The sequence below is a fragment of the Apteryx mantelli genome, chromosome 15, assembly GCF_036417845.1.
Source record: "Apteryx mantelli isolate bAptMan1 chromosome 15, bAptMan1.hap1, whole genome shotgun sequence".
Taxonomy (NCBI): domain Eukaryota; kingdom Metazoa; phylum Chordata; class Aves; order Apterygiformes; family Apterygidae; genus Apteryx; species Apteryx mantelli.
Window position 1 is genome coordinate 25,046,208 of NC_089992.1, and position 23,395 is coordinate 25,069,602.

Genomic DNA, 23,395 nt, shown 5'->3' on the forward strand with positions numbered 1-23,395 from the left:
GGGGCGATGGGGGCGATGGGGGGCAACGCGGGGCGACGGGAAGCGAAGGGGGCGCAGGGGGGCGGGGGGGGCGGGCCGGGGTCCCCCCGTGCCGCTGCCGGCCGCCGCTTCCCGATTGGCTGCCGCCGGCTCATTATGCTAATGACCTGCGCCTAGCCAAGGGCCAGCAGGCTGACGTCACCGGGCCGGGTGGCAGCAGCTGGCGGGAGCGGGGGGAGGCGGCGCGGGGCGGCGCGGGGCGGGCGGGGAGCGGCGCGGCGCGGCGCGGGGCGGGGCGGCGCGGGGCGGGGCGGCGCGGGGCGGGGCGGGGCTGGACGGGGCGGGGCGGGGCGGGGCGGCCGCCCGCCTCCCCGCGCAGCAGCGGCGGGCGCAGCGGGCAGAGCCGGCGGCGCGGCACCATGGCCGCGGCGGGCAGCGGCGTGGCGGCGGCGGCGGCGGCGGAGGCGGGCCCGGCGGGCGCGGCGTTCAGCACCGCGAACAGCGGCCGGGTGAACGGGCTGAGCCACCCGCCCGGCGCCATCGCCATGAAGGACCACGACGCCATCAAGCTCTTCGTGGGGCAGATCCCGCGCAACCTGGAGGAGAGCGACCTCAAGCCGCTCTTCGAGGAGTTCGGCAAGATCTACGAGCTCACCGTGCTCAAGGACCGCTTCACCGGCATGCACAAAGGTACGGCCCCGCCCGGCCCGGCCCGCGGCGAGCACCGGCAGCGTGGCGGCAGCGCCGGGCCGGGGCGCCCGGCCGCCACGGGGCGCCCACCTGGGACGGGGACGTGCGCCTGGGCGAGGGCGCCCGTCTGGGGATGGGGGCACCCGCCGGAGACGGGCGCGCTGGCTGGCATCGGGGGCGCCCGCCTGGATGACAGTGCCTGTCCAGGATGGGGCACCCACCGGGGTAGGGTCCCGCCTGGAGCGGGGGCACCCACATGGGGGAGGGCGCCCACCTGGGGATGGGGACGTGCGCCTGCGACGGGGGTGCCGGCCGGGGTGACGGTGCCCGTCTGGGGATGGGGGCACCCGCCAGGGTTAGGGAGTCTGGCGGGATGAGGCACCCACCCGCGATGGGGGACACCCGTCCGAGATGGGACGCCCGCTGCCCGGCCCCCTCCGCCGCCCTGCGTCCCCAGGCTCCTCCGGCAGCCGGGCCGCCCGCAATAGCTGCCCCGGTGCCCAGCAGGCCCCGGGAGCTCGGGGCGGCCGGCTGCAGAACGAGGAGCAGGTGCCCCGGGCGGTGAATCCCGGGTGGTGTGGTGCCGGGCGGCAGCCCCGTGCCCGCGGGGTCAGCGACGCTGCACCCCGGCTTGGACAGGTGCCGACGAGCCGTGTGCCGAGCCCGGCCCGCTGCGGGGCTCGCGTTAGAAACCGCCCCGTGAACCCGGCGGTCCCCGGCGCAGCAGCAGGGCCGGGGCGAACCAGGGGCCTCCCGGCTGGGAGCCGCGCGCTCGTTTGCCGGCTGCAAACGAGCCCCTGGGACACAGGTAGCGTGCGGCTCCGTGCGGAGTTTCTAGGAAACCGAAACTCGGTGTTTACGGATGCGGCCGCGTGGGGCCTGGCGGCGGCGGGTCGCAGGGCAACTGCCAGCGCTCCCCACTCCCAGCCCGGCGGCCTCAGCTTCATCCGTGCCCGGCCGGCGGAATCCATGCCTGGCCGGACACCTGGACGTGGCGGGCCCACGGGCTGCCAGGCCGCCCAGCCGCTCCAGGCGTCGGCGGCTGCGGCCAGGGAACGCGGCTCAACCCCGATTCAAACGTTGTCCCTGGAGCCGCCCGGCTCCCAACTTCTCCCAGACGCCGGGGGAACCATCCACGTCGTCGCCTGCAAGGGGGGGAAAAAAGAAAGAAGGAAAAAAAAAAGGAAGGAGGAAGCCAGCTTGATTTGAGGTGGTAAACACGGGAAGCGCAGGCAGCCGGGAAGGCAGAGGCGCGCCGAGCTCGCGGCTGAAGCGATCCGCCACCGTCGCCTCCCCGTCACGCGCGGCTGGCGGTTGGCGAGGGGCTGCCGGCGTGCCCCCCGCCGGGGTGGCCGTGCCCCTGCCGCCGTGCCACGGCCCCCGGCCCTCCGCACCCCCCCGCCCGGGGCCGCGGCCCCTCGGCTCCGAGGCATGCTGATTGTACTTATTAGGAGTTATTAATACTTAATCAGCTGGCAGATTTAATTGTGCCAATATTAAAAATGCATCAATGTCAATTTTATTCATTAAATATTTACTTTGTTGAAGGGAAACTGTTTTGCTGCTGTTTTAATATCACTTTGAGAAGCTTTTGGATGTGACCGCATCCAACGATCGCAGAGGGGAGCCCTCAGGTAGATGGACAGGGAGCGGCACGGCGGCATGCGCCGGGTTCGGGCATGGGAGCCGCGCGCCCGGCCCGGCAGGACGCCCCTTCCCATGGCGCCGCTCCGCGTGCGACCTCGCTAGTGCCGTGCGCCCCGGCTCCCGCCGAGCATCGTGGGTGAGCGAGCGCTCGGCGGCGTGAGTCAGCGTGGGAAAAATCTCGCCCTGGCCGCGTTTCTGATTGCCCACCCGCCACGTGCACGGGACAGCGGAGGGGCTGGACCCGGCACGCCTGGCTTGCCCGGAGCATCCTGCAACCGGCCAACTGAGGAGAGTGCATGGGGGGCTGGCAGCGGGTGCCGGACGTGCCGGCGCTGGGGGAAGGCAGGCCCCGGCGGAGGACGGGGGCTCGCAGCACCGCGGCAGGCAGGGTCCCCCGGGCTGCGGAGCCGCCTGGCCGCCGGCGTGGGTGACGGGAGCTGGTCGGCCGCCTGCGGAGCGATGCGTGGCGCCGGGAGCTCAGCTTGACGCTCGGAAATCGCCGTCTTCCCGGAGGAGCGTGGCTGCGGCTTTCGCCGGGCTCCTGGCCCTTCCGCCCCGCAGCGACACGCCGGGATCCGGGAGCGCACCGGCCTCGCAGTGCCGCAGCCCACGGTTCGCTCGCTCTCGCCTTCCTCCCTCACCTCGCTGTCATCGCTCTTCCCCCATGCCGTTTTGGGGGCTGAAACGTCGCCCCTCGCTCTGCGTCCCGCGAGGTTTGGGATGCGGACGCGGGGCTGCAGCAGCTGCCAGCGGCATGTGGCCCCCAGGGCCGCCACGGGGCCGGAGGAGGCAGGAGCGCCAGGCTCGGCGCCGGCAGGATGGAGCGAAGCAGCAGGGCAGAGCTGCACCCCGCGGGGCAGCCGGGAGGGGAGCAATGGGACGGGGACGGAAAGCGCCCGCGTGACTCGCCTTGCCGGGCGCCAGGCCGGCTCCGTGCGTGCCGGGGGGATGCTGGGGCGCCGGGGGTGACTGACTCCCGTCTCCCGTCTCCCGTCTCCGCAGGCTGTGCCTTCCTCACCTACTGCGCCCGGGACTCTGCCCTCAAGGCCCAGAGCGCCCTGCACGAGCAGAAGACGCTGCCGGGGGTAAGTGCCAGCGTCCCGCCGGTGGCACTCGGGGGCGACCGCGCGGCGCCGGCCGGCTCCCCGGCGGCGGCGGCGGGTGCGAATCGCCGCTCTGTTTTCGGCAGGCCCTGCTGTGTTTGGGGGGCGAGCAGCCCGCCGGCGCTCGGGGAGGCTCGGAGGGTCCCGTGCCGGGCGCCCGGCGGCTCCGCATGCCCGGGCTTTCGGTGGCCGCTGCGTGCCGCGCCGCGCCGCCGTTCCTCGGTTTCCCCCGCGCCCACTGCAGCGGGTGCGCGGCCACCTGCCTGCGAGTGCACTTTGCACCCAGCAAACGCCGCTGCGCGGGGGCTGCTCGCAGCCACTTCCCCGGCGCGCTCGTCGGGGGGCCGCCTGCCTCGCTATCGCCTCCTGTAATGGGATATAAATATTAAATCGTAATGAATAAGAACCGTTCGCTTGCGGTTAGAGCGGGAGGGGGAGAGAGACTTGCAAATATTGATCTGGAGTTTTAAATGAATTCGCTCTGGTTTCGTGCCCCGGGTTCCTTCCCCGGCTCCTGCCAAGGGCTCCGGCGAGCGGCAGCTGCAGCTGCATCCCGACACCGGGCTCGGACCCCGCCGTTGGGACGGGCGCACGCCGCCACGCGACTGCTGTCACTGCCCTGGGGGGTGAGAAACCGGAGGTGTCCGGTCACTGCAGCCCCTTGTCTTGCTGATCTTGGAGCATACGGATTTCGCTGGTGCCGCTCAGTGAGCCGGCGGGTGCCCAGCGGGTGCTTGGGTGTCACTGCTGCAATGAGCTTGGAGTGCTCAGCCAGGCACTGACTGGTGTGTGACGCACAAGGGAAGGATTCCCCGTGCCTCAGTTTCCCCATGTTGAGCAGGGGATCGTGCCGGTTTCTGCATGACCCGCACGGCTCCACGAGCAGCCGGGAGCTGGCCCCGGCACGCTGTCGGCACGCGGGAGGCCAGGGCCGTGTGGGCAGGATGCGGCCCCGCTGCGGGGCAGGGATGCTTTCGGGCTGCGTTGGGCAGGCTGGCTTTCAAAACTGCTGCTTTAGTCCCCAGATAGGATTTGCCTGGGGTCAAGCTGGATTTGCCGGGAGCCGGTGACTCGCCCGCACCCGAAACGGGCGCCCGGGGCCGGCCGAGCAGGGAGGGCAGGTCCCGGCGTGCAGCCCTGCTGGTGGCTGGGGGCCATTAAAAATTGAGCGGCAATTTGAAATAACACCAAATAGATCGATCGGGGACACGCAGCCGAACGAAACGCGGCCTCGTCAGTCTTTGATGAGCCCCGCTGCACAGTGGTGGCCCCGGCGCGGAGGGCGGCCGCGGCCCTCATGCGAGCCCGGCTGTCGCCCCCACCACGGGTCAGCGCTCAAAATCCAGCTGCCAGCTCTCTGGTGCAGCCAGCTTCGGGCAGTATTTCCTCCTTTTTTATTATTTTTTTTTTTTTTTCCCCTTTCTCCTAGCGAAAGACAGATTTTGCTGCGAACGCGGCCCCTGGGCCGCCCGGCCCGGCCCCGCGGGCGCGGGAGCTGCTCCAGAGGCCGCAAGCTGAGGCATCGATTTTCTCCCGCCTGCACGCTGTTCTGCCTTCTGCGGGCTTCGACCTCCCGAGCTTAACAAAGTGAAAATAAATATTTAATTATTCCCCTAAATAAAAATCGATAGCGCCACCGGTTGGCTGAGTAAACCGCGGGCCCCATAAATTTTCCCCACACGTGGCTCGCAGCACGCCCGTTAAGGGCAGGAGCGGCGGCGAGAGGCCAGCGGCAGGAGGGAGCGGCAGGACGGCGCCCCGGGGCCCCCAGAGAGAGGTGACACCCCGGCGAGGGGAGAGGTGTTGCGGGACCCCGGGGCGCACAAGGAGTGGGGGGTGGCGGCGGTCCCCAAAGCGCCGCCCTGCACACTGCTGGGGGCATTTGGCAGCCGCCGTCCGAGCCGTGCTCGCTTGTATAAATATCTGTGTGTAGCGGGTGGAGAGAGCCTTCACGACGCGGGCGCCAGAAGGACGAGGGGGGGACGGCATCGATGGAGACGTGCTGTCCTGGCCCACGTTCTCTTCGCTGGCACAGTGCATCAGTAGGCTTAAGAGTTAACACCCCGCTTTCCTGGACAGTGAGGAAGCTCCATACAGCAGCCAGAGCCGCTGTGTGTGTGGCACTGCAGGGTCCGGCTCACGGACACACATCCCCACACCCGCACGTGGGCACACGCCTGCACATGGACACGTGTCCCCGCGGGCGCACACCCTGCACATGGGCACACATCTGTGCATGCACACGTGTCCCCGTGGGCGCACACGCGTCCCTGTGGCCATGCAGCTACACGCAGGCCCCTCGCCGCTCCCAGCACCGTCCCCCACGTCGCGCATCCCCCCCAGCGCCATCCAGCCCCGGGTGCCAGTCGTGTCCCCATGTGGAGGCCATGGTGGTGGCCGGGACACTGTGGAGGTGGCCTGGCGGCTGTGGCATTCAGGGACCTTGTGGTGGTGGTGTGGAGGCCGTGGTGGTAGCCAAGATGCTGTGGTGGCGGTGGGAACACCGTGGTGGCAGCAGAGAGACCGTGGTGGTGGTGTGGACTCTGTGATGGCAGCGGGGAGGCCGCGGTGGTGGCGTGGACGCTGTGGCGGTGGTGGGGAGGCCGCGGTGGTGGTGTGGATGCTGTGGCGGTGGCGGGGAGGCTGCGACGGTGGCAAGGAGGCCGCGGTGGCGGTGTGGTCGCTGTGGCGGTGGCGGGGAGGCCGCAGCGGTGGCAAGGAGGCCGCGGTGGCGGTGTGGTCACTGTGGCGGTGGCGGGGAGGCCGCAGCGGTGGCAGTGAGGCCGTGGTGGTGGTGTGGTCGCTGTTGCAGTGGCGGGGAGGCTGTGGCGGTGGTGGGGAGGCCGCGGTGGTGGTGTGGACGCTGTGGTGGCAGCGGGGAGACTGTGGTGGTGGTGTGGACCCCGGGGATGGTGGCGGGGAGGCCGTGGTGGCAGCAGGGAGGCTGCGGTGGTGGTGTGGTCGCTGTGGTGGTGGTGTGGTCGCTGTGGTGGTGGTGTGGACGCTGTGGCGGTGGCGGGGAGGCCGCAGCGGTGGCCGGGAGGCCACGGTGGTGGTGTGGTCGCTGTGGCGGCAGCAGGGAGGCTGCACGGGGCCTCGCTGGGGTTCAGCCGCGCGGCAGCCGCGCGTGGCCCCGGGGTTCCCATCACGGGGCCCGTTTCTACCTCCCGTTCGTGTCGATTCTAGTGAATTTGGCACTTGCGTCGAAGAGCCCCGGTTCCCCGCCTCTTGTGCCTGCCTGCCTGGATGGAGGGGTGCAGCGGCGGGAATGGGGACCAGGGGTGCCACCGCCCTCGCCTCCCCTCAGGGCCGGGGGACATGGGGCACCACTGCCCTCGCCGCCCCTCAGGGCTGGGGCTGGGGGGACGTGGGGCACCGCTGCCCTTGCCTCCCCTTGGGGCCGGGGGACACGGGGCACCGCTGCCCTCGCTGCCCCTTTGGGCTGGGGCCGGGGGGACATGGGGCACTGCTGCCCTCGCCTCCCCTTGGGGCCGGGGGACATGGGGCACCACTGCCCTCACCGCCCCTTTGGGCTGGGGCTGAGGGGACGTGGGGCACCGCTGCCCTTGCCTCCCCTTGGGGCTGGGGGGATGTGGGGCGCCGCTGCCCTCACTTCCCCTCGGGGCCGGGGGACACGGGGCACCGCTGCCCTTGCCGCCCCTTTGGGCCAGGGCTGGGGGGCCGTGGGGCACCGCTGCCCTTGCCTCCCCTCGGGGCTGGGGGGACGTGGGGCACCGCTGCCCTCACTTCCCCTTGGGGCCGGGGGACATGGGGCACCACTGCCCTCGCCGCCCCTTTGGGCCGGGGCCGGGGGGCCGTGGGGCGCTGCCGCCCTCGGGCCTGGGCCAGGGGGACACGGACCCCCGGGGCCGGCCGCGCCCTAGCCCCGCCCCCTCGGCGCGGTGAAGGGGCGTGGCCAGGATCGGGGGCGTGGCCCTGCCGAGGCCCCTCCCCCCGGCCCGGCCCGGCCCGGCTCGGCCCGGCTCGGCGGGGCTGCGGCCGCCCCTCCCCCCGCCCCTCCTCCCGCGCCGCGCCGCGCCGCGCTGCGCCCGGCCGAGCCGAGCCGAGCCGAGCCGAGCCGAGCCGAAGCAGGCCGAGGCGAGCGGCACCGCATCGGGCCGGGCCGGGCCGAGGCGAGGCGGGCCAAGGCGAGCGGCGGCGGCCATGCAGCTGCCGCAGGTGGCGGCGCCCGGCCCGCGGCCGCCGCTGCTGTGGGTGCCGGCCGGCTCCAAGATCCTCTGCATCGAGGTAGGGCCCCCGCCTTTGTCTGCGCGGCGGCGCGGCGGGCGGGCGGGCGGCGGCGGCGCGGGGGTGCTGCGCCGGGGGGTGCTGCACCGGGGCGGGGCGGGGGCCGGGTGTCGGGGGGGGGGGTTGCGCCCGGCGATGGGGTGGGTGAACGTGTGCCGGGGTCTGTTTGTGCTCGTTTGCACCCAGAGGTGGGGGGGGGGCGTATGTGCACCCAGGGATGGGAGAGGGTGTTGCAGGGGTGCGGGTCTGTGTCCTGGAGGGGGGTGTATGTGTTTGCACCCGGGGATGGGAGGGGGTTGGGGGTGGGGGTGTGCATTTGCACCCGGGGATGGGAGGGGGTTGGGGGTGGGGGTGTGCATTTGCACCCGGGGATGGGAGGGGGTTGGGGTGGGGGTGTGCATTTGCACCCGGGGATGGGAGGGGGTTGGGGGTGGGGGTGTGCATTTGCACCCGGGGATGGGGGGGCCGTGGGTGGGGGTGTGCATTTGCACCCGGGGATGGGAGGGGGTTGGGGGTGGGGGTGTGCATTTGCACCCGGGGATGGGAGGGGGTTGGGGTGGGGGTGTGCATTTGCACCCGGGGATGGGAGGGGGTTGGGGGTGGGGGTGTGCATTTGCACCCGGGGATGGGGGGGCCGTGGGTGGGGGTGTGCATTTGCACCCGGGGATGGGGGGGCCGTGGGTGGGGGTGTGCATTTGCACCCGGGGGTGGGAGGGGGTTGGGGGTGGGGGTGTGCATTTGCACCCGGGGATGGGAGGGGGTTGGGGGTGGGGGGGTGCATTTGCACCCGGGGATGGGGGGGCCGTGGGTGGGGGGGTGCATTTGCACCCGGGGATGGGGGGGGGGCTGTGGGTGGGGGGGTGCATTTGCACCCGGCGATGGGGGGTATTTCTCGGTGCAGGGGTGTGTTTGCCCCCGGGAATGGTGGGTGTACGTGTGTGCTGGGGGGGGGTTATTTGCACCCAGGTTGGGGCGCTGGCAAGGGGGGAATATTTGCACCCAGGGATGGGGTCTGCGTGTGGCTGTGGCTGACGGGGTGTTGCACCCTGGGGCCAGGGTACGGGTGCGTTGGGGCCGAGTGTGCGTGTGCGTTTGCACCCTGGGGTTGCAGGTGTGCAAGGGGATGTGCACCTGCCCCAGATGGTGCGTGTGGCGGGGTGCTGGGGGGTGCATTTTTGTTGCCCCCTGGGCCTGGGCGTGTGGGTAGAAGTGTGTTGGTGGGGGGGTGTGTGCACCCAGGGGGGTGGGTGTGCAAGTGTGCCGGTGGCGGTGTGTGTGCACGTGTGTGCACGCACGCACCGGGGCTGGTAGGCAGATGCCAGGTGCGGGGTTGCACCCCGGGGTGGGGGGGGGCGTAGGGGTGTGCAGGCGGGGGGTGTTTGCGCTGGGGGGGGCGTAGGGGTGTTTGCACCCCGGGGTGTGATGGCGGGGAGCGTGTGCACGTGCAGGTTCAGGGGGAGAGGAGCGTGCGTGCGTGTGCGGGGTGCAGGCTGGCTGGGGGCTGCGGCGGTGCGGGGGGCTGTGTGGCCCCTCCAGCAATGGGGAAACTGAGGCAGGGGGTGCCCAGCGGGGTGGCCGCGCGTGTGCGCTCACGCCTGTGCGCCGCGCGGGGTGCGTGCCCGCGGGCGTGCGGCGCCTGCAGCCACGTGGAGCGTGCTGTGGGTCGGAGGCTCGCGCGCGGGTGTTGGGTGGGCGAGCAGGTGTGCGGAGGCGGGTGGTGGTGCGTGGGTGCGCGGCTGTGCAAGCGTGGTTGTCCATGGGGATGCTGGGCTAGGGTTGTGTGGCTGTGCAGGGGTGTCTGGCTGACTGTAGAGGTGCTGGTGTAGGGGCGTGGCTGTGTGCGGTTGTGCATGGGGCTGTGTTGGGGAGTGGGTGTGGGTGTGCGGTGGGGGTGTTCTGGGCTGGCTGTGCGGTTGTGCTGAGGCAGGTGTGTGGCTGTACACGTGGGCGTGCGATTGTGCTGGGAAGGGCGTGGGGCGGGTGTGCGGCTGTGCGTGGGTGTGCGGTTGTGCTGGGGGTGTGCTGGGACTGATGTATGGCTGTGCGTGGGGCTGTGCTGGTGCAAGCGTGCAGCTGTGCGTAGCTGTGCGGTTGTGCACGGGGGTGTGCTAGGGCAGGTGTGTAGTTGTGCATGGGGGTGTGCTGGGGCGCTGCGCAGCCGTGTGCACAGGCTGTGCGGCTGTACCCAGGCTGGCCGTGCCCCCCAGGACAGGTACCCGCTTTTGCCCACGACTGCTGGGGTCTCCAGCAGGCTGTTCCCACGGCAGACGGCTGCCTGTACCCGAGCAGCTGTCTCCCCGCTCCGGCTGTTGGCTGACTCCACTACAGTAGCTGGGTGCCGGCGGTACATCTGTGTGGGGGGCCGGCAGCAGCCCCCACTGGGGACACCCCGACCCACGGCGCTGGCGGTGGGAGCAGGGCTCTTGCGGGCACCCACTGCTCGAGCGTCACCCGGCGCCTCCGTCTCGGGCGGGCGCGAACCGCCGGCGATTCGTATGCGTGGCGTATTTTCGGCACCGCGGAGGAAGAGGGCGAGACCCGGGAGGAAGAAGCGCGGCAGGGCGATAGCCGGGACCCCATCCGGCCCCGGGGAGTGGGGCGCAGGGATTTATTGCAGGCCAAGCAGCCTTCGGGCCAACTCTCCCCAGAGCTGGTGTGGTCCCGAATTTGCGGCAGCGTGCGGCTGGGCCGGGCCATGACCCCCTGCCTGCTGCCACCTTCCCTGCGTGTCCTCCCCTGCACGCACGGGACGGCGGGACGCGGCCAGCCGGCGTGTGGCTTTTGCTGGCTGCCAGGGGAAAGCGTGGTGGGGACGTGGCGTGTGGAGCGGCGCCAAGGCGGCAAAGTAATTCTGGTGGCAAGAGCTGCAAAACCTGGGCCAAAGAGGGTCCCTTCCAGCTTGGGTTCTAGCCGGGTTTCTCAAGCGAGCGCGTGTCTTGGCTCCGGCCGTGTTTGACGGCACGGCGCGGTCTCAAAGGGCTTCCAGCATGGGGGAGAGAGGGGCCACCATGGGCCTCCAGCTGTGGGGTGAGCCCAGCCCCATTGCAGACATCAGAGAGTCCACACAGCACCTGTCCCTGGGAGGTGGTCAGGCGGTCCTGGCCCTGTTATCTCCAGCGGGTCCCACGGCGGGGAGAGTTTGGCCATGGGTTGCACCCATGGGTGCCAGTGCCTGGCAGGAGAGCGCGGGTGCTGGGACACCCCAGCCGGGGTCTCCCAGGTGCGTCAGTGCGTCCTTGGGGTGCGCAGGGACGGGGCTGGGGCGACGTAGGGCAGGAACATGGGGGAGGTAGGGAAGGAGGGATGAGGGTGGGTTGGTAACGTGGTGGGAGAGTGGACAGACGGACGGATGGGGCTGTAGGTGCTGGGGGATGGAGGGATGCGTGTTGGGGGACACGGGGGTGGATGCGTGGGTGCTACGGGGGTGGAGGGATGGGTGCTATGGAGGCGAATAGACAGGTGTTGGGGGATGGATGGGTGCTGCGGGGTGGATGGGTGAATAGATGGGTGGGTGTTGGGGACGGGGGATGGATGGGTAGGTGTTACAGGGATGGATGGGAGTTAGGGTGATGGATGGGTGGTTGTGTAGGTGTGGAGGGAGGGATGGACGGTTATTTGGGTGTTGGGCGATGGGTGGGTGAAGGGATGGATGGGTGTTAGGAGAGGTGGATGGATAGGTGGCTGCATGGGTGTTAGGGGCAGGGATGGATGGACGTTGGGGATGGATGGATGGGTGTTAGGGGTGAATGGATGGGAGGATGGGGGTTAGGGGTTGGATGGAAGGGTGAATGGATGGCTGGGTGTTCAGGGTGTGGTTGTGTGGGTGTTGGGATGGGTGCATGGCTGGAGGGGTGTTGGGGGCATGGATGGAGGGGTGGCTGTGTGGGTGTTGGGATGGGGGCATGGCTGTTTCGGAGGGGTGCACGGAGGGCCGTCGTGGGGACGGGCCGTGCAGGACAGGCGGGCACAGGGGGGCGGGAGGGCCCGGTTGTCCCCAGAGTCCGGCCTGGGGGGCTGCCGCCGGGGAGGGGGCTCGCACAGCGCCATGGCAAGGGGCCACGGGGGCCGGGGCGATGCCGGTGGCGGTGAAAGCCCCGTGCTGGGGGGGGGGACCGAGGGCGGCGGCGGCCCCCGGGCAGGTTGGTCGGTCCCCGCGGCCTGACATTTATAAACATCAGGCGGCCCCGGAGAATCGATACGGTTTAATAACGGGCGAGCGAAGGAGAGAGACGCATCAAGCTGACGTTCTGCGGCTCCGTAAATGTTATTCTAAATCACCGGCGCTGGGTTTTTATTACGTTAAGCGTATAGCGTCGGGCACGGGAAATATATCCCATCGGAGGCCGTTGCGCTCGTAAGGGTGATTGGCGGCTCGGCGAGGGGGCCAGCGCCCGTTCCCCCCTCCCGAAAGCGGCCTCCCCCCTCCCTGCTGCCGCGTGCCGGCGGTGTCCGGCGGCTCCCCGGAGGGACGGCGGGTGCCGGGGGCCGCGCTCAGCCCCGGGGCCTGGGGCGGGCCGGATCCTGCGGGGGGCGGAGCGGCCGTTCGGGGACCCCCCGTCGCTGTGGGGGCGGTGGGTGCCCCCCCAGGACACCCCGTGCGCGGCCCCGTCCCCGCACCCATCCGGGGCCATGTCCTGCCCCGGGCGCCCGCGTGCCCGCGCACCCATGGCCGGGGGCACCCGCCCGCCCCCGGGGTGCCCCCACCACCCCCGGCACCCCGCCGCGGCGCCCTCGGAGCATCCCTGGCTCTCGCCGACGTTTCTTCCCCGCGTTTCCCTGGAGACGAGGCGGTTGCTGTGGAAACCTCCCTCCTCTTCGTTAGCCCTCCTCTTCGTTAGCGCTGCCGAGGCTGGCAGTGTGTCCCCCCCCGCGGCACCCAGCGCCCACCCCGGGGGGGGCCGAGCCGCCGCGTGCCGGGCGGTTTCATTCCCGGGGTGCGCGGGCGTCCGTGCGTGGGGGACGGCAGTGCACACGTGTGTGCCGCTCCGGCGGCGGCTGTCTCCGGGGTGTAGCCATCCGCCTGTGCGTGTGCTTGCTCTACCTGCCGGCTGTGCCCGCGTGCGGTGGTGGTGCAGCCGCATGCGGGCGCTACACCCGCGCGGGGCACATCCGGGCACGTGTTGCCTGTCCAGCTGCGCGGTACAGCCGGACTGTGCGTGTGCAGGCGGTGCGTCCGTGTGACACGTGCGCGGTGGTGCGTGCCCGTCGGCCCCGAGTGGGCTCACACGCGTGTGCCCCGCGGCCGCCCGCTCCCCGGCCCGTCACGCGTGATGGCTCGCCGTCGCCGTGGCGACCCTCTCGAGCACACGGCCCGGCTCCGCGGCGACGCGGGGGGAACACGCCTGTTGCCGTGGCAACCGCCGTAATTGCGGCGCTTTGAGGAAGGAGGAAGGAGGGGGAGAGAAGAAGGGATGAAAGGAGGAATTGCTCGGCGGGGCACCGGGCTGGCGGAGCGCAGCGTCCGCGCCTGCAGCGCGTGCGGCCCGCAGCCGGGTGTGCGTGCGTGTCCCCGGTGGGGGCCGCGGCGCGGCCAGGGGGGCTGCGGGAGCCCGGGGGCGCCCGCTCAGCGCCGCTGCCTCCTCTGCAGTCCTTTGCAGTCGAGGAAAACGGGCGCGCGGCCAAGGCCGGCACCGGCGGCCCCGCAGACGCCTGCCGCGCTCCGCCACCGGCCTCTCCCGGTTCTCCCAGTGCCTCGGCTTTACCGGCCGGCTGGCGGCGTGACGAGCGGCGGAGCTTTAATTGACCATAATAGCCGTCAAATGGCATCAGTGGCTTCTCCTAATACGCCGCTCTATTAGCAAGATGGATTGGCAGGCGCCGGACCCTAGGCCGGCTCATGCCCTGTCCCCAGCCCCTCACCCCCCCCCCCCAAGCAGGGACATCCCCGGTGGCACTGCCAGGGTCTCAGAGCCCGGTCCGGTGTCAGCAGGAAATCCAGGCCTCTTCTTGCAGGTGACCGTGCTGGGGGAGCCGGCTTCTCCCTGCCTCTTCCCATCTGTGTGCCAGGCAGGTGCCAAATCGTGGCCTGGATTAGTGCTTCCCTGTGGAAGGGGTCTGCGGTGGCCAGCAGGCCACGGTACCCACCGCTAACGGCCCGCTCCCGGTTGTGTTTTGCAGATGAACCGCCCCATCCAGGTGAAGCCAGCGGATAGCGAGGGCCGAGGAGGTAGGTACCCCCGGCTGGCTTGCCTCTGCGTGGCCAGGGGGTGATGGCACCGTCCCGGGGGGCCCGGGGGGTGGAGGGGACCGTGGATGCTGGGGACGGACAGCGCAGCGAGTCCTGCGCTGTGATGCTGCAAAGGCAGGAAGGGTTGGGGACATGCCACAGCGGTGACAGATGAGCCCCGGGCACACGGAGCAGGCGAGGGCTGTGATGATACTGTGCCCAGCACCCCCCGAGTTGCCCCACGGCCCCGCGCACGGAGGGTTGTGGCAGGGCTGGCGATGTTTGTCCCCCCGGGCGGCCACCGGCGCGGCTGCCGCGGGCAGGTTTGTTTGCAGAGACACCCGCGGAAGGAACTGGCTTTGCTGCTAGCGTCCAAACCAGATCTAAAAGCAAACAAGATCTCTGCTCTTGCCGCCCGGCAGGCCAGGAACAAGACAAGCAATAAATGTCCTGACGTCATGCTGGGAAGAGCGCCGGAGCGCCGGGCTTGACAGCCCCTTCATCTTCCGACGGCTAAATTACCCGCTCGGAGGCGCGCTGGGAAGGGCAGAAGTGACCCCGGCAGAGCTGGGGCGCGGGGAGCCGGCACCGGGCCGCGCCGGCAGCACAGCCGGGCCTGCCAGGCCTGCAGGGCTTGGATGCAGCGTGTGATTTACGGTCCGAGCCAGACTCTATAAAACACGGCCTTTTCTCGCTCCGAACGTCAGCCAGCCAGCATGTCGCCAACGTGACTTTTCCCTGTGGCCTTGCAAGCCCTCCTCGAAGCTAAACGCTCCCCCCAAGCTCGCCGCCGAGGTTTGCAGCCCTCAGGGTGCTGCCGGGCGCAGGCACCCTGGCTGGTGCCGCCGCTCGCAGGGGCCACGCGCCGGCCTCCCCCTGGGTACTGCCAAAATGGGCATGATCCCTGGGCCGGGAGCAGAAATGGCCGGGCCCCGACTGACCGGATCTGGCCCTCCCACGGGACGCATGAGCCCCCGCGGTCCCCATCCCTCTCGGGGAGCCGGGAGCTCTGCTCCCCGTGCGGCCGCCCCCCACTTGCGGTGCCCGGGCCGGGGCTCTGCTCCTGGTGCTCTGCAGGGATTTTGCCAGGGATTTCTCGGGGCTCTGCGCCAGCTGGGGGGGGCAGGCGCCCGTCATCCCTCTTCTCCTGCCGCGCAGGGACGCTCGCTCGATGCCTGGGAAAGGCGGCGAGCGACAGCACGGGGCTCAGCCCGGCCCGCGCTCCCCCGGCGGGTGCTCGGGGACCCGAGCAGGGACAGGCGCCGCGGAGCCGCTGTGTGGCTCCCGCCCTCCGTGTTGGTGCTGTGGCAGAGCCGAAACCGCGCAGGGGTGTTTCGAGCCTGCTGCCCCTTCCCAGGCAGGGGTGTGAGGCCTGGCGCCTCTCGTAACACCAGTGAGGCCTGCAGCCACGGCCGGGATCGGTGCCGGCGAAGCTGCACACCTCCGAGCAGGGCCGTTGGGTCCCGCAGCCATCCGGCTCGGGGCGTCCCCTGGGCAAAGTGGGGGGGACGTGGGGGTGAGGAGTCGGGCTGGGGGCGGCCAGACGGGAGCCGCCGGCACGTCCCTGTGGCCGGGGCCGCACGGAGGAGCCTGGCGGCGGCCGCGCATCCTCGGCGTGACAGCCGGGTGCGTTAAATCCCTCTGGCGGGGGTAAATATCCGCGTGTTCAAAGCGAGACGCGGTTATTAAACACAACGCGGCTGGTGCGAGCCCGTCCCGCAGGGACCCAGCACATAAATTACTCGCTCACCGAACGTAATTGGTGAGGGATTAAAAATCGATGGGCGAGAGCTGCGGCGAGCCCCAGTGCCCGGCCCGGGGGATGCCGCCACCGCCGCCACCGAGCCCAGGCGGGAGACGGTTCACGTGGAACCGGAGCACGCGCCGGCCCTGGGCCCGTGACTAATTTTCGCGGTACCTTTACGGACAGGGCATGACTCGTCTCCCGCCGTTATTTATTTATTTCCCCGGCGGCGCGCTGACAGGGCACCTCGTTTTCTTTGTCAAACGCCATTAGCGGGCGGCGGGAGCGCGTGGCCGCGCAAGACGGATGCTGGCAATGATCGTGAAATTCTCATTATTTACTCGCCCTTCTCCCGCGTTTGGGTTATTTATGGCCCCCCGGCACGGCTGGAGGCTGCGGGTTATTCCGACGGCGCGAGTGCGGCGGCCGGTGCCGCGCAGGCCGGCAGCACCCGGCGTCCCTGGGGCGGCCGCGCCGGAGAGACGAGAGTCGCCGCCGCGTGGCGGGGGGCGGCGGGGGCCGCTCGCCGACGGGCCGTGGTTGCTTTCCAGAAGACAGGAAGCTCTTCGTGGGGATGCTGGGGAAGCAGCAGAGCGAGGACGACGTGCGGCGGCTCTTCGAGCCCTTCGGGCAGATTGAGGAGTGCACCATCCTCCGGGGACCTGACGGAGCCAGCAAAGGTGGGTGCTGGGGGCCGGGCGGCGCGGCAGCACGGCACAGCGCGGCATGGCACGGTGCCTCCCCGGTGCCGCCGCGGCCACGCGCCCCTCTCCCCCGCAGGATGTGCCTTCGTGAAATACGGAAGCCACGGCGAGGCGCAGGCTGCCATCAACAGTCTCCATGGCAGCCAAACCATGCCGGTAAGCGCCGGCCGGCCGGCTGCAGCCTCCGGAGCCGCGTGCCTGCAGCCCCCTGCCCTCCCCCTAATCCCGTCCCCGGCGAATTCCACCCTCCGGCTAATTGGATCTGAACCCAGCTTGTCCGAATCCCCCCGTGGACCCCCCTCTCCTCGGAGGGACGGGCTAGTTCGCCCGCCGGCCGCGGCAAGTTGCCGCTTAATTACCGGCGAAGGCCGAAACCGCGAACGAGGCGGAAGGGAAAGGGAGGCGGAGGGGCAGCCGCCCTGGGGGAAGACGGCTCTAATCGGACCGAGCGCCGGCTGCTCCGACAGCCCGGTGTCCGGGAGGCCGTGTCCGACCAGGCCGGGGCACTGCCGGGAGCGCGCGGCGGTTTCGGCGCCGCCGTCAGCCCTTCCGGCCCCGTCTCGCAGGGCGCCTCGTCCAGCCTGGTGGTGAAGTTTGCCGACACGGACAAGGAGCGGACCCTGCGGCGCATGCACCAGATGGCCGGGCAGCTGGGCATCTTCAACCCCATGACCATCCAGTTCGGCGCCTACGGGGCCTACACGCAAGCGGTACGGGGTGCTGCCGGGCCGGCACGCGCGCGGGGGCTGGCGGGGAGCGTGCTGGGCACCAAGGACGGCGTCGCCGCGCCTGCGTTGGTGTCCCCTCGCCTTCGCTATCCTCGTCCAGGCCCCGGTGCGGCGGCAACGGTCCTCGCTCCGAGCCCCGGGTGCGAAGGGGAGATGTTAATTCGTTCTTCCTCTCCCCCCTCTTCCCCGCCTCTCGCTGCGTCTGCCCCCTTTTTCGCCCTTTCTTCCCTCAAGATAATGCAGCAGCAGGCGGCCCTGATGGCCGCGGCGCAGGGCACCTGCCTCAACCCCATGGCCGCCATCGCTGCCGCCCAGATGCAGCAAATGGCCGCCTTCAACGTCAGCGGGCTCGTGGCCGCCCCCCTGACTCCGTCGTCAGGTATGTGGCAGCGGGGCCCTTCGGCCGCCCGGGGAGGGCAGGACGCGCCGCGGAGCCGTCTGCCGGGGTGGGGGGTGGCGGCCGCCCCCGCTCCTCCTCCTCCTCCTCCTCCTCCTCCTCCTCCTCGTCCTCGTCCTTGTCCTCCTCGGCCGCCGCGGGGAGCCGCCGCTGACGCCCCCCGCCCGGCCCGCAGGGACGAGCACGCCGCCCGGCATCAGCACGGCGCCCGTGCCCAGCATCGCCACGCCGCTCGGGGTGAACGGCTTCAGCCCGCTGCCGCCGCAGACCAACGGGCAGCCCGCCTCCGAGACCATCTACACCAACGGCATCCACCCGTACCCAGGTGGGCGCCGGGCACCCGGGCAGGGCTGCGGGGTGGAAATGCCCCTCGCGGGGGGGCCCGGCCGCGGTGCCGGCCGCTGGGCGGGCGTCCCGAGGCGGGCGCGCACGCGGAAAGCTTCTGCTTGGCCCGTGCCGTGTGCGTTGACCCGAACGAGCGCAGAGGACGCACGCGCTCGGCGCGCACCTCCGGCGGGATACAGAGCTGCTCGTCCTCTGCGTCTCTCTTGCTTATTCGCTCTTCCTTCTCCCTTCTTTTCTCTTCCCAGCTCAAAGCCCCACGGTGGCCGACCCCCTCCAGCAAGCCTACGCGGGCATGCAGCACTACGCAGGTCTCCGACTTCGCTTTGCGCTTCTCCCCCCGGCCCTGTCCTCTGCTCTGCCTCCGCTCCCGCCGTCGCGGGGCTTCGAGGCGAAACGAGGAGCCGCCGGGCAGGGGGGATGCCTGGGAGGGACGCTCACGTCTCTCCAAGAGGACGTGGCCGGCTCTGTCCCTCGCCCTGTTGCTCGGGAAGGGAATCGGAGTGTGCTGTGGAGTTATGCCGAGCCGAATTTAATTAGGAGCGCTAACAGTGATTTTCAACAGAAAATTAAGTTTTCGATCACAGATTATAATTTTTTTTCAACCAAAAGTGCTGGCTTTCTACCCAAACACCAGCTTGGATTTGTTGCGTGTGGCCCGAGCGCCTGGGCAGGGAGATAGCCGTATTCGGCAGTGGTTTGTAGTTCGCTTCATCGGTGGGAGTCACTGCGTGGATGCAGCGCTGGCTCTGCCGGCTGGGTACCTCCGCTCTGCTCCGTCCCCGGAGGAGAGGGCCACTGCCGGAGGGACGCTGACCCCGCGCCCCTCCGCAGACCGCGCGACTCCCCTTGGCAGCACCTCTCTCTGCTGACGATGGAGGGAGCCCGTGCTTAGCTTTGAGCCAGGCAAGGCTAGCGGGATGGGGTCCGGCGCCTCCGTCCTTCCTGGCGGTTTCGTCACCCAGGCTGCCCGTGCACCACCGTCAGCCGACCTGGGGACAGAGCGGGCTCTGCAATCGCTCACGCCAGACCCTTTGCCCGGAGGCCAGTGGCGTTGCCGCAGAGAAAGATTTCAGCATCCCTGCTTCCCCCCAAAAATGCGGATTTTGTGCCCAGTTTTTCCACATGGAAAAAAACCCCCACCACGTGGCAGCCAGCTCCAAAGCGGTTTCGCGGGGAGCCGGGGTGCGAGCGGCACCCAGCGAGGGCGGCCCCGGGGGCGGCGGGCGGGCGGGCGCCGGGGTCTCACCGCGGCGTTTCTCTGTTCCAGCAGCATATCCCACCGCCTACGCACCCATCAGCCAAGCCTTCCCCCAGCAAGCGCCCATCATCCCGCAGCAGCAGCGAGAAGGTAAGGGTGCCGGGGCGCCCCGCTCTCCCGGCGGCCCCCGAGCGTCGTGGGCCGACAGCGGGAGGAGGGGGCTCTGGCAGCCCGTTCCCCGGCTGGTGAGGCAGTGTGCGCGTTCGGTCGTTTGAAAGGAAATTCCCCCAAATCCGTATCTCCAGTAAGCGAGCGGAGGCCTTGCGGAAAGCGGCCCCGTGCCGGGAGGAGAGGATTTGCCAGCGGCGTTTGGCTGGATTGGGCGTTTTGCACGGACGGAGCCAAGGCCCAGCTCGCCGCCGGCGCCAGAGGAGGAAGAGGAGGAGGAAGGCGCAGGTGGCCTCTTGGCTGATGTGTGGCTGTCCTTTGTGTGTCCCCCAGGTCCCGAAGGCTGCAACCTGTTTATTTATCACCTGCCCCAGGAATTCGGGGATGCGGAGCTCACGCAGATGTTTTTGCCTTTCGGCAACGTCATCTCTGCCAAAGTCTTTGTGGACCGTGCCACCAACCAGAGTAAATGCTTTGGTAAGCGCCGGCGCGCGGCTCCCCCCTCGCCCCGGGCTTGGGGTCCGGCCCGTCCCCCCCGTCGCTCTGCTCTGCTTTGCTAAGGAGAGCTGCTAAACGGGAGCTAACAGCGTGCTGTCGGTAGGAAAAATCACGCTGGGTTTTCGTAGCCGGGCTTTGCCGGGATGAGAAGGGTTTGATGGCAGAGCGCTAGCAGAGGAAAGCTGGTGACAGGTCCCATCAGTGGCTTCCTCCTTTCGGGTCACCCCACCTCTCTCCACACCCCCCCAGAAAACCCCCACCATGCTCAGGCTTTGCAGGGGTCGCGGTGACTCTGCAAGGTCCCGCGTGCCGGGTCCGTGAGCGGCAGGGCAGTGCGGCAGCGACCATCTTGCAGAGCCCAGTTTGGGGACCTGAGCCCGCGTCCCCGCGAAAGGCTGCCCGCAGGGCCGAGGTCTCGCTGCAGTCAGGTCCGGTGGTTTGTGCCCGGCGCACGGAAACCTTTGCCGTCGGAGCGCCTGGCTGAGCTGTGCGCCAGGGCGAGGGCACCCACGCGGGCGCGCGCCCGGGTGCAAGTGGGGAAGCCGTCAGCGGAGGTAAATCAGTGCGCTGCACTGGCACCAGGGCCGCCCTGCCGCTGCCGCCGCCGGCTGAGCGACACCCCGAAGCCTGGACGAGCACACATCCGCTCGACCGGCGCGGCACTCGTGGCCATCCCAGCCGTGGTCTGACCTCCTGGGCGGCGCAGAATTTTTTCCCTGTGTTTAACTGGACTTTTCCTGGCCGCGCTGTCTCTGGCGCCTCTGAGGGGAGCCTGGCTCATCCCATCCGTGCCGCCCCGTCCGGGAGTTGCAGCCGGTGGCAAGATGCCCCTTCACCGCCTGTGCCGGGACGCAGGGACTCGCACGTGCACTACCCGGTTTTACGTCGTCCCCATGTCCTCAGCCCGAGGCGCCCGCCCTCGCGGCCTCCCATGCCACCGCCAGCTGTGGCAGACGGCCACGTCTGATCTGCTTGCGTGGCCAAGCAGCGCTGCCACCACCACCGTCATGCTCCGGGCCCAAGGACCTCGTCACCCTGGTGTCCCCGCAGACCCCCTCACCCTGCTGTCCCCGCAGGCTCTGTCACCTCGGTGCCCTGCCATTCTGGGCTGCACCGTTACCCCAAGGACCTGCCACCTTGGTGTCCTTCATGTCTCAGAGGCTGCCACCCCCGGCAGCCTTCCTCCCCCTTTCCTCTTCTCCCTCGGGGACCTCAGCAACGGCGCCCTTGGCCGCTCCCTGGCTGCCCAGGCATGGGGAGGCAGCGGTGACGTCCCCAGCGCCCCGTGCACCTCGGCACTGGTGACACAGCCCCGTGAGTGCCAAGATCGCGCCCGGTTGCAGGAGCGCTTGGCACCCTCTCCCCGGCGGCAGGGGCAGGGCCGGCGGTGGCAGCTGGCAGGCGCTTGGCGCGCGGTCGCGGGACCCGGTGGCGCTCTGGGTGACGGCCTGCGTCCTTCCTCCTCCGCCCCCCCGTCCCTCGCCCCCAGGTTTCGTCAGTTTTGACAATCCAGCGAGCGCTCAGGCGGCCATTCAGGCCATGAACGGCTTCCAGATCGGCATGAAGAGGCTAAAAGTCCAGCTAAAGCGGCCAAAAGACGCTAACAGACCCTACTGACCCCTGCTCGCCCCGGCCCTGCAAAGAGGTAAGGGGGGGACGCGGGGTCCCGCTCGGGGCGCGGGTGCTTCCTCGCCGCCCGCCGCTGCCCCCGGCGTGGGGCGTCCCGGGTGCGGCGAGCCCGGGTGGGACGCGCGCCGCGCTGGCGGGTCCCCGGTCCCGGGGGGACGAAGGCCGCCCGTGCCCCTTCCCCTCGCTCCGCCAGCTCCCCAGTGCCACCTTCCCACTCCGCGGAGGTCCCCCGTGGCGCCTCGGGCCGTTTGGGTCTGAATTTCAGGGCCGGAGGGACCCGGAAAGGTTGGGATCGGGGGGCTGGAAGCGCCCGGGCGGTGCTGGGTGCGAGGGGCTGCCCGTGGGCACGGGGCCGCGGGGCGGCTGTGAACCGACCGCGGTTATTCGGACCAGATTTTCGCCAGAAATCTCCCCGCGCCTGCGCTGGGGTCTCCGCTCCCGGTAGATGCGTCCGTGGAGTCGGGAGCGCCCCAGGGCGCTCACGGACTGGCGACAGCGGATGCGGTTTCTGCGGGAAAGACCCCCAAAGCGGCAGCTGCTTTGGGCTCCTTCCGCTTTTGGGGATGCGCAGGATGCGGGTAAGGGGGCTGCGAGGCGCCGCCATGCCCCACCGCGGCCTCTCTCCACGGTCGGCGTGCCGTGGCCTCCGCGGGGCTGAACGGTGCCGGCCGCTTTCGGCAGGGGCCTCAGAAGCCTCACGTTTGTGTCCCGCAAGGCCGAGCCGAGCGGTGACGTCCCTGTCACTGTCGCTGGTGGTCCTTGGAGCTAGTTTTGGGGAGTTTTGGGGGCTCCTCGGGGTGAGGAGCCGAGCGGGTGGTCCGGGGTCGCCTGCACCGCCGCTTGCTGCACAGGGCCAAAGCCGGCCGGCGCGGAGCGGTGTCGGGAGCCGTTCGTCTCGGCCGCTTGACGCGGAAAGGGCCGGAGCGGGCGCTGGGGCTCCCAGGTCCTTCTCGCGCCGCTGATGCGGGCGCTGTCGGTTGCCTCCTTGGAGGCTCGGCTCCCCCCTCGAAGCCTCGGCCGGCGTCGGAGCCGTCCGTACGAGCTATAAAAGCCACCGGAGAGAAGGCGGTTCGTGCCGTACGTCACCCGCGCGCGGCCCCTTCCCCGCGGCCCCAAGCGCGCCCGACCTCCGCCGACGCCGTCAAAGCGCTTCACCTTGTCTTTGCGTTTCGTCTCCTCCGGCCCCGCCGCCGTCTCTGCACCCAACCAGCCGTGGCCGCTCGCGCCTCCGCCCCGGCCCCGAGCTGCCGAGCAAACCCTGGCCCTTACGGGAGACCCCGATAAAATCGGTCACTCCCTAACAAGCCGAAACCCTAAGTGCCTCACTCGTGTCGCCAGCCTCCTCCTCCTCCTCCTCCTCCTCCTCTTCCTCCGCCCTTCTCCCCGCTCTCTGCGGTCACCTGCCGATCTCCGTGCGTGTCTCACCGCGTGCGGCGATGGGCAGTGCTTGCAGCCCGGACCGGTCGCCCCAGCTCTGGTGCTCTTTCCAAAGAGTTCAGGAGGGGTCGCTTAGCTTCGGATGCAAGAAATCCTAAATATATATATATATATTTATTTATTATTTATTTTTGTCCCTTTTTCGCCTGCAAGCCCGGGGCAGCCCGCGCTAACGTGCCCCTTTGCTGTCTTGCAGGTTGGGCGTCCCGCGGTGTATGAAGAGTATCCCCCTTCCCCAAGTGCAGTATCCAAACTTGTAACTCTCTTTCTTTGCAACATATCGAGGAGGAGGAGGAGGAGGAGGAAGAGGAGGAGGAGGAGGAGGAGGAGGAGGAGGAGACGCGACGGAGGAGGAGAAATGCGAAAGAGAGCGCGCGCCATTCTGGTCGTACCTTTTCTTTTCTTTTTTGATTTTCGACTCGGTCTTGTTTGTCTCGTGACGAGAAAGAGAGAGCGAGGAAGAGAGGAAGGAAGAGAGACGCGACGGCGGCCGTTGGCGGAGACTTTCCGAGCCCCTCGCCGGGAGCGCGCTGCGATTCCCGGGAGCGCCAGGCCTTGGGGCACCTCGGCCGCCAGGATGGGACCTACCTTTTTTTTTTATTATTATTATTTTTTATTAAAGCACTCATTTGCTGCTACAACTTTCAGAGGAGGGACGAGGAAGGAGGCTCCAAATGGATTATAAACCAAAGCCGGTGGGATCGGACCAGGCTC

The 23,395-nt window shown here is 69.6% G+C and overlaps 1 protein-coding gene across 1 annotated transcript; it reads left to right on the forward strand.

Annotated features, from left to right (window-relative positions):
- The first annotated feature begins 398 nt into the window (after nt 1-398).
- Nucleotides 399-22,974, forward strand: CELF6 (CUGBP Elav-like family member 6). The gene is made up of 13 exons (XM_067305821.1): nt 399-669; nt 3,319-3,401; nt 13,785-13,833; nt 16,129-16,257; nt 16,358-16,437; nt 16,848-16,991; nt 17,244-17,388; nt 17,582-17,731; nt 17,997-18,059; nt 19,019-19,099; nt 19,451-19,594; nt 21,105-21,260; nt 22,878-22,974. The coding sequence occupies exons 1-12, from the start codon at nt 399-401 to the stop codon at nt 21,230-21,232; spliced, it is 1,467 nt and encodes a 488-aa protein (XP_067161922.1). The 3' UTR covers nt 21,233-21,260; nt 22,878-22,974.
- Nucleotides 22,975-23,395: the final 421 nt, after the last annotated feature.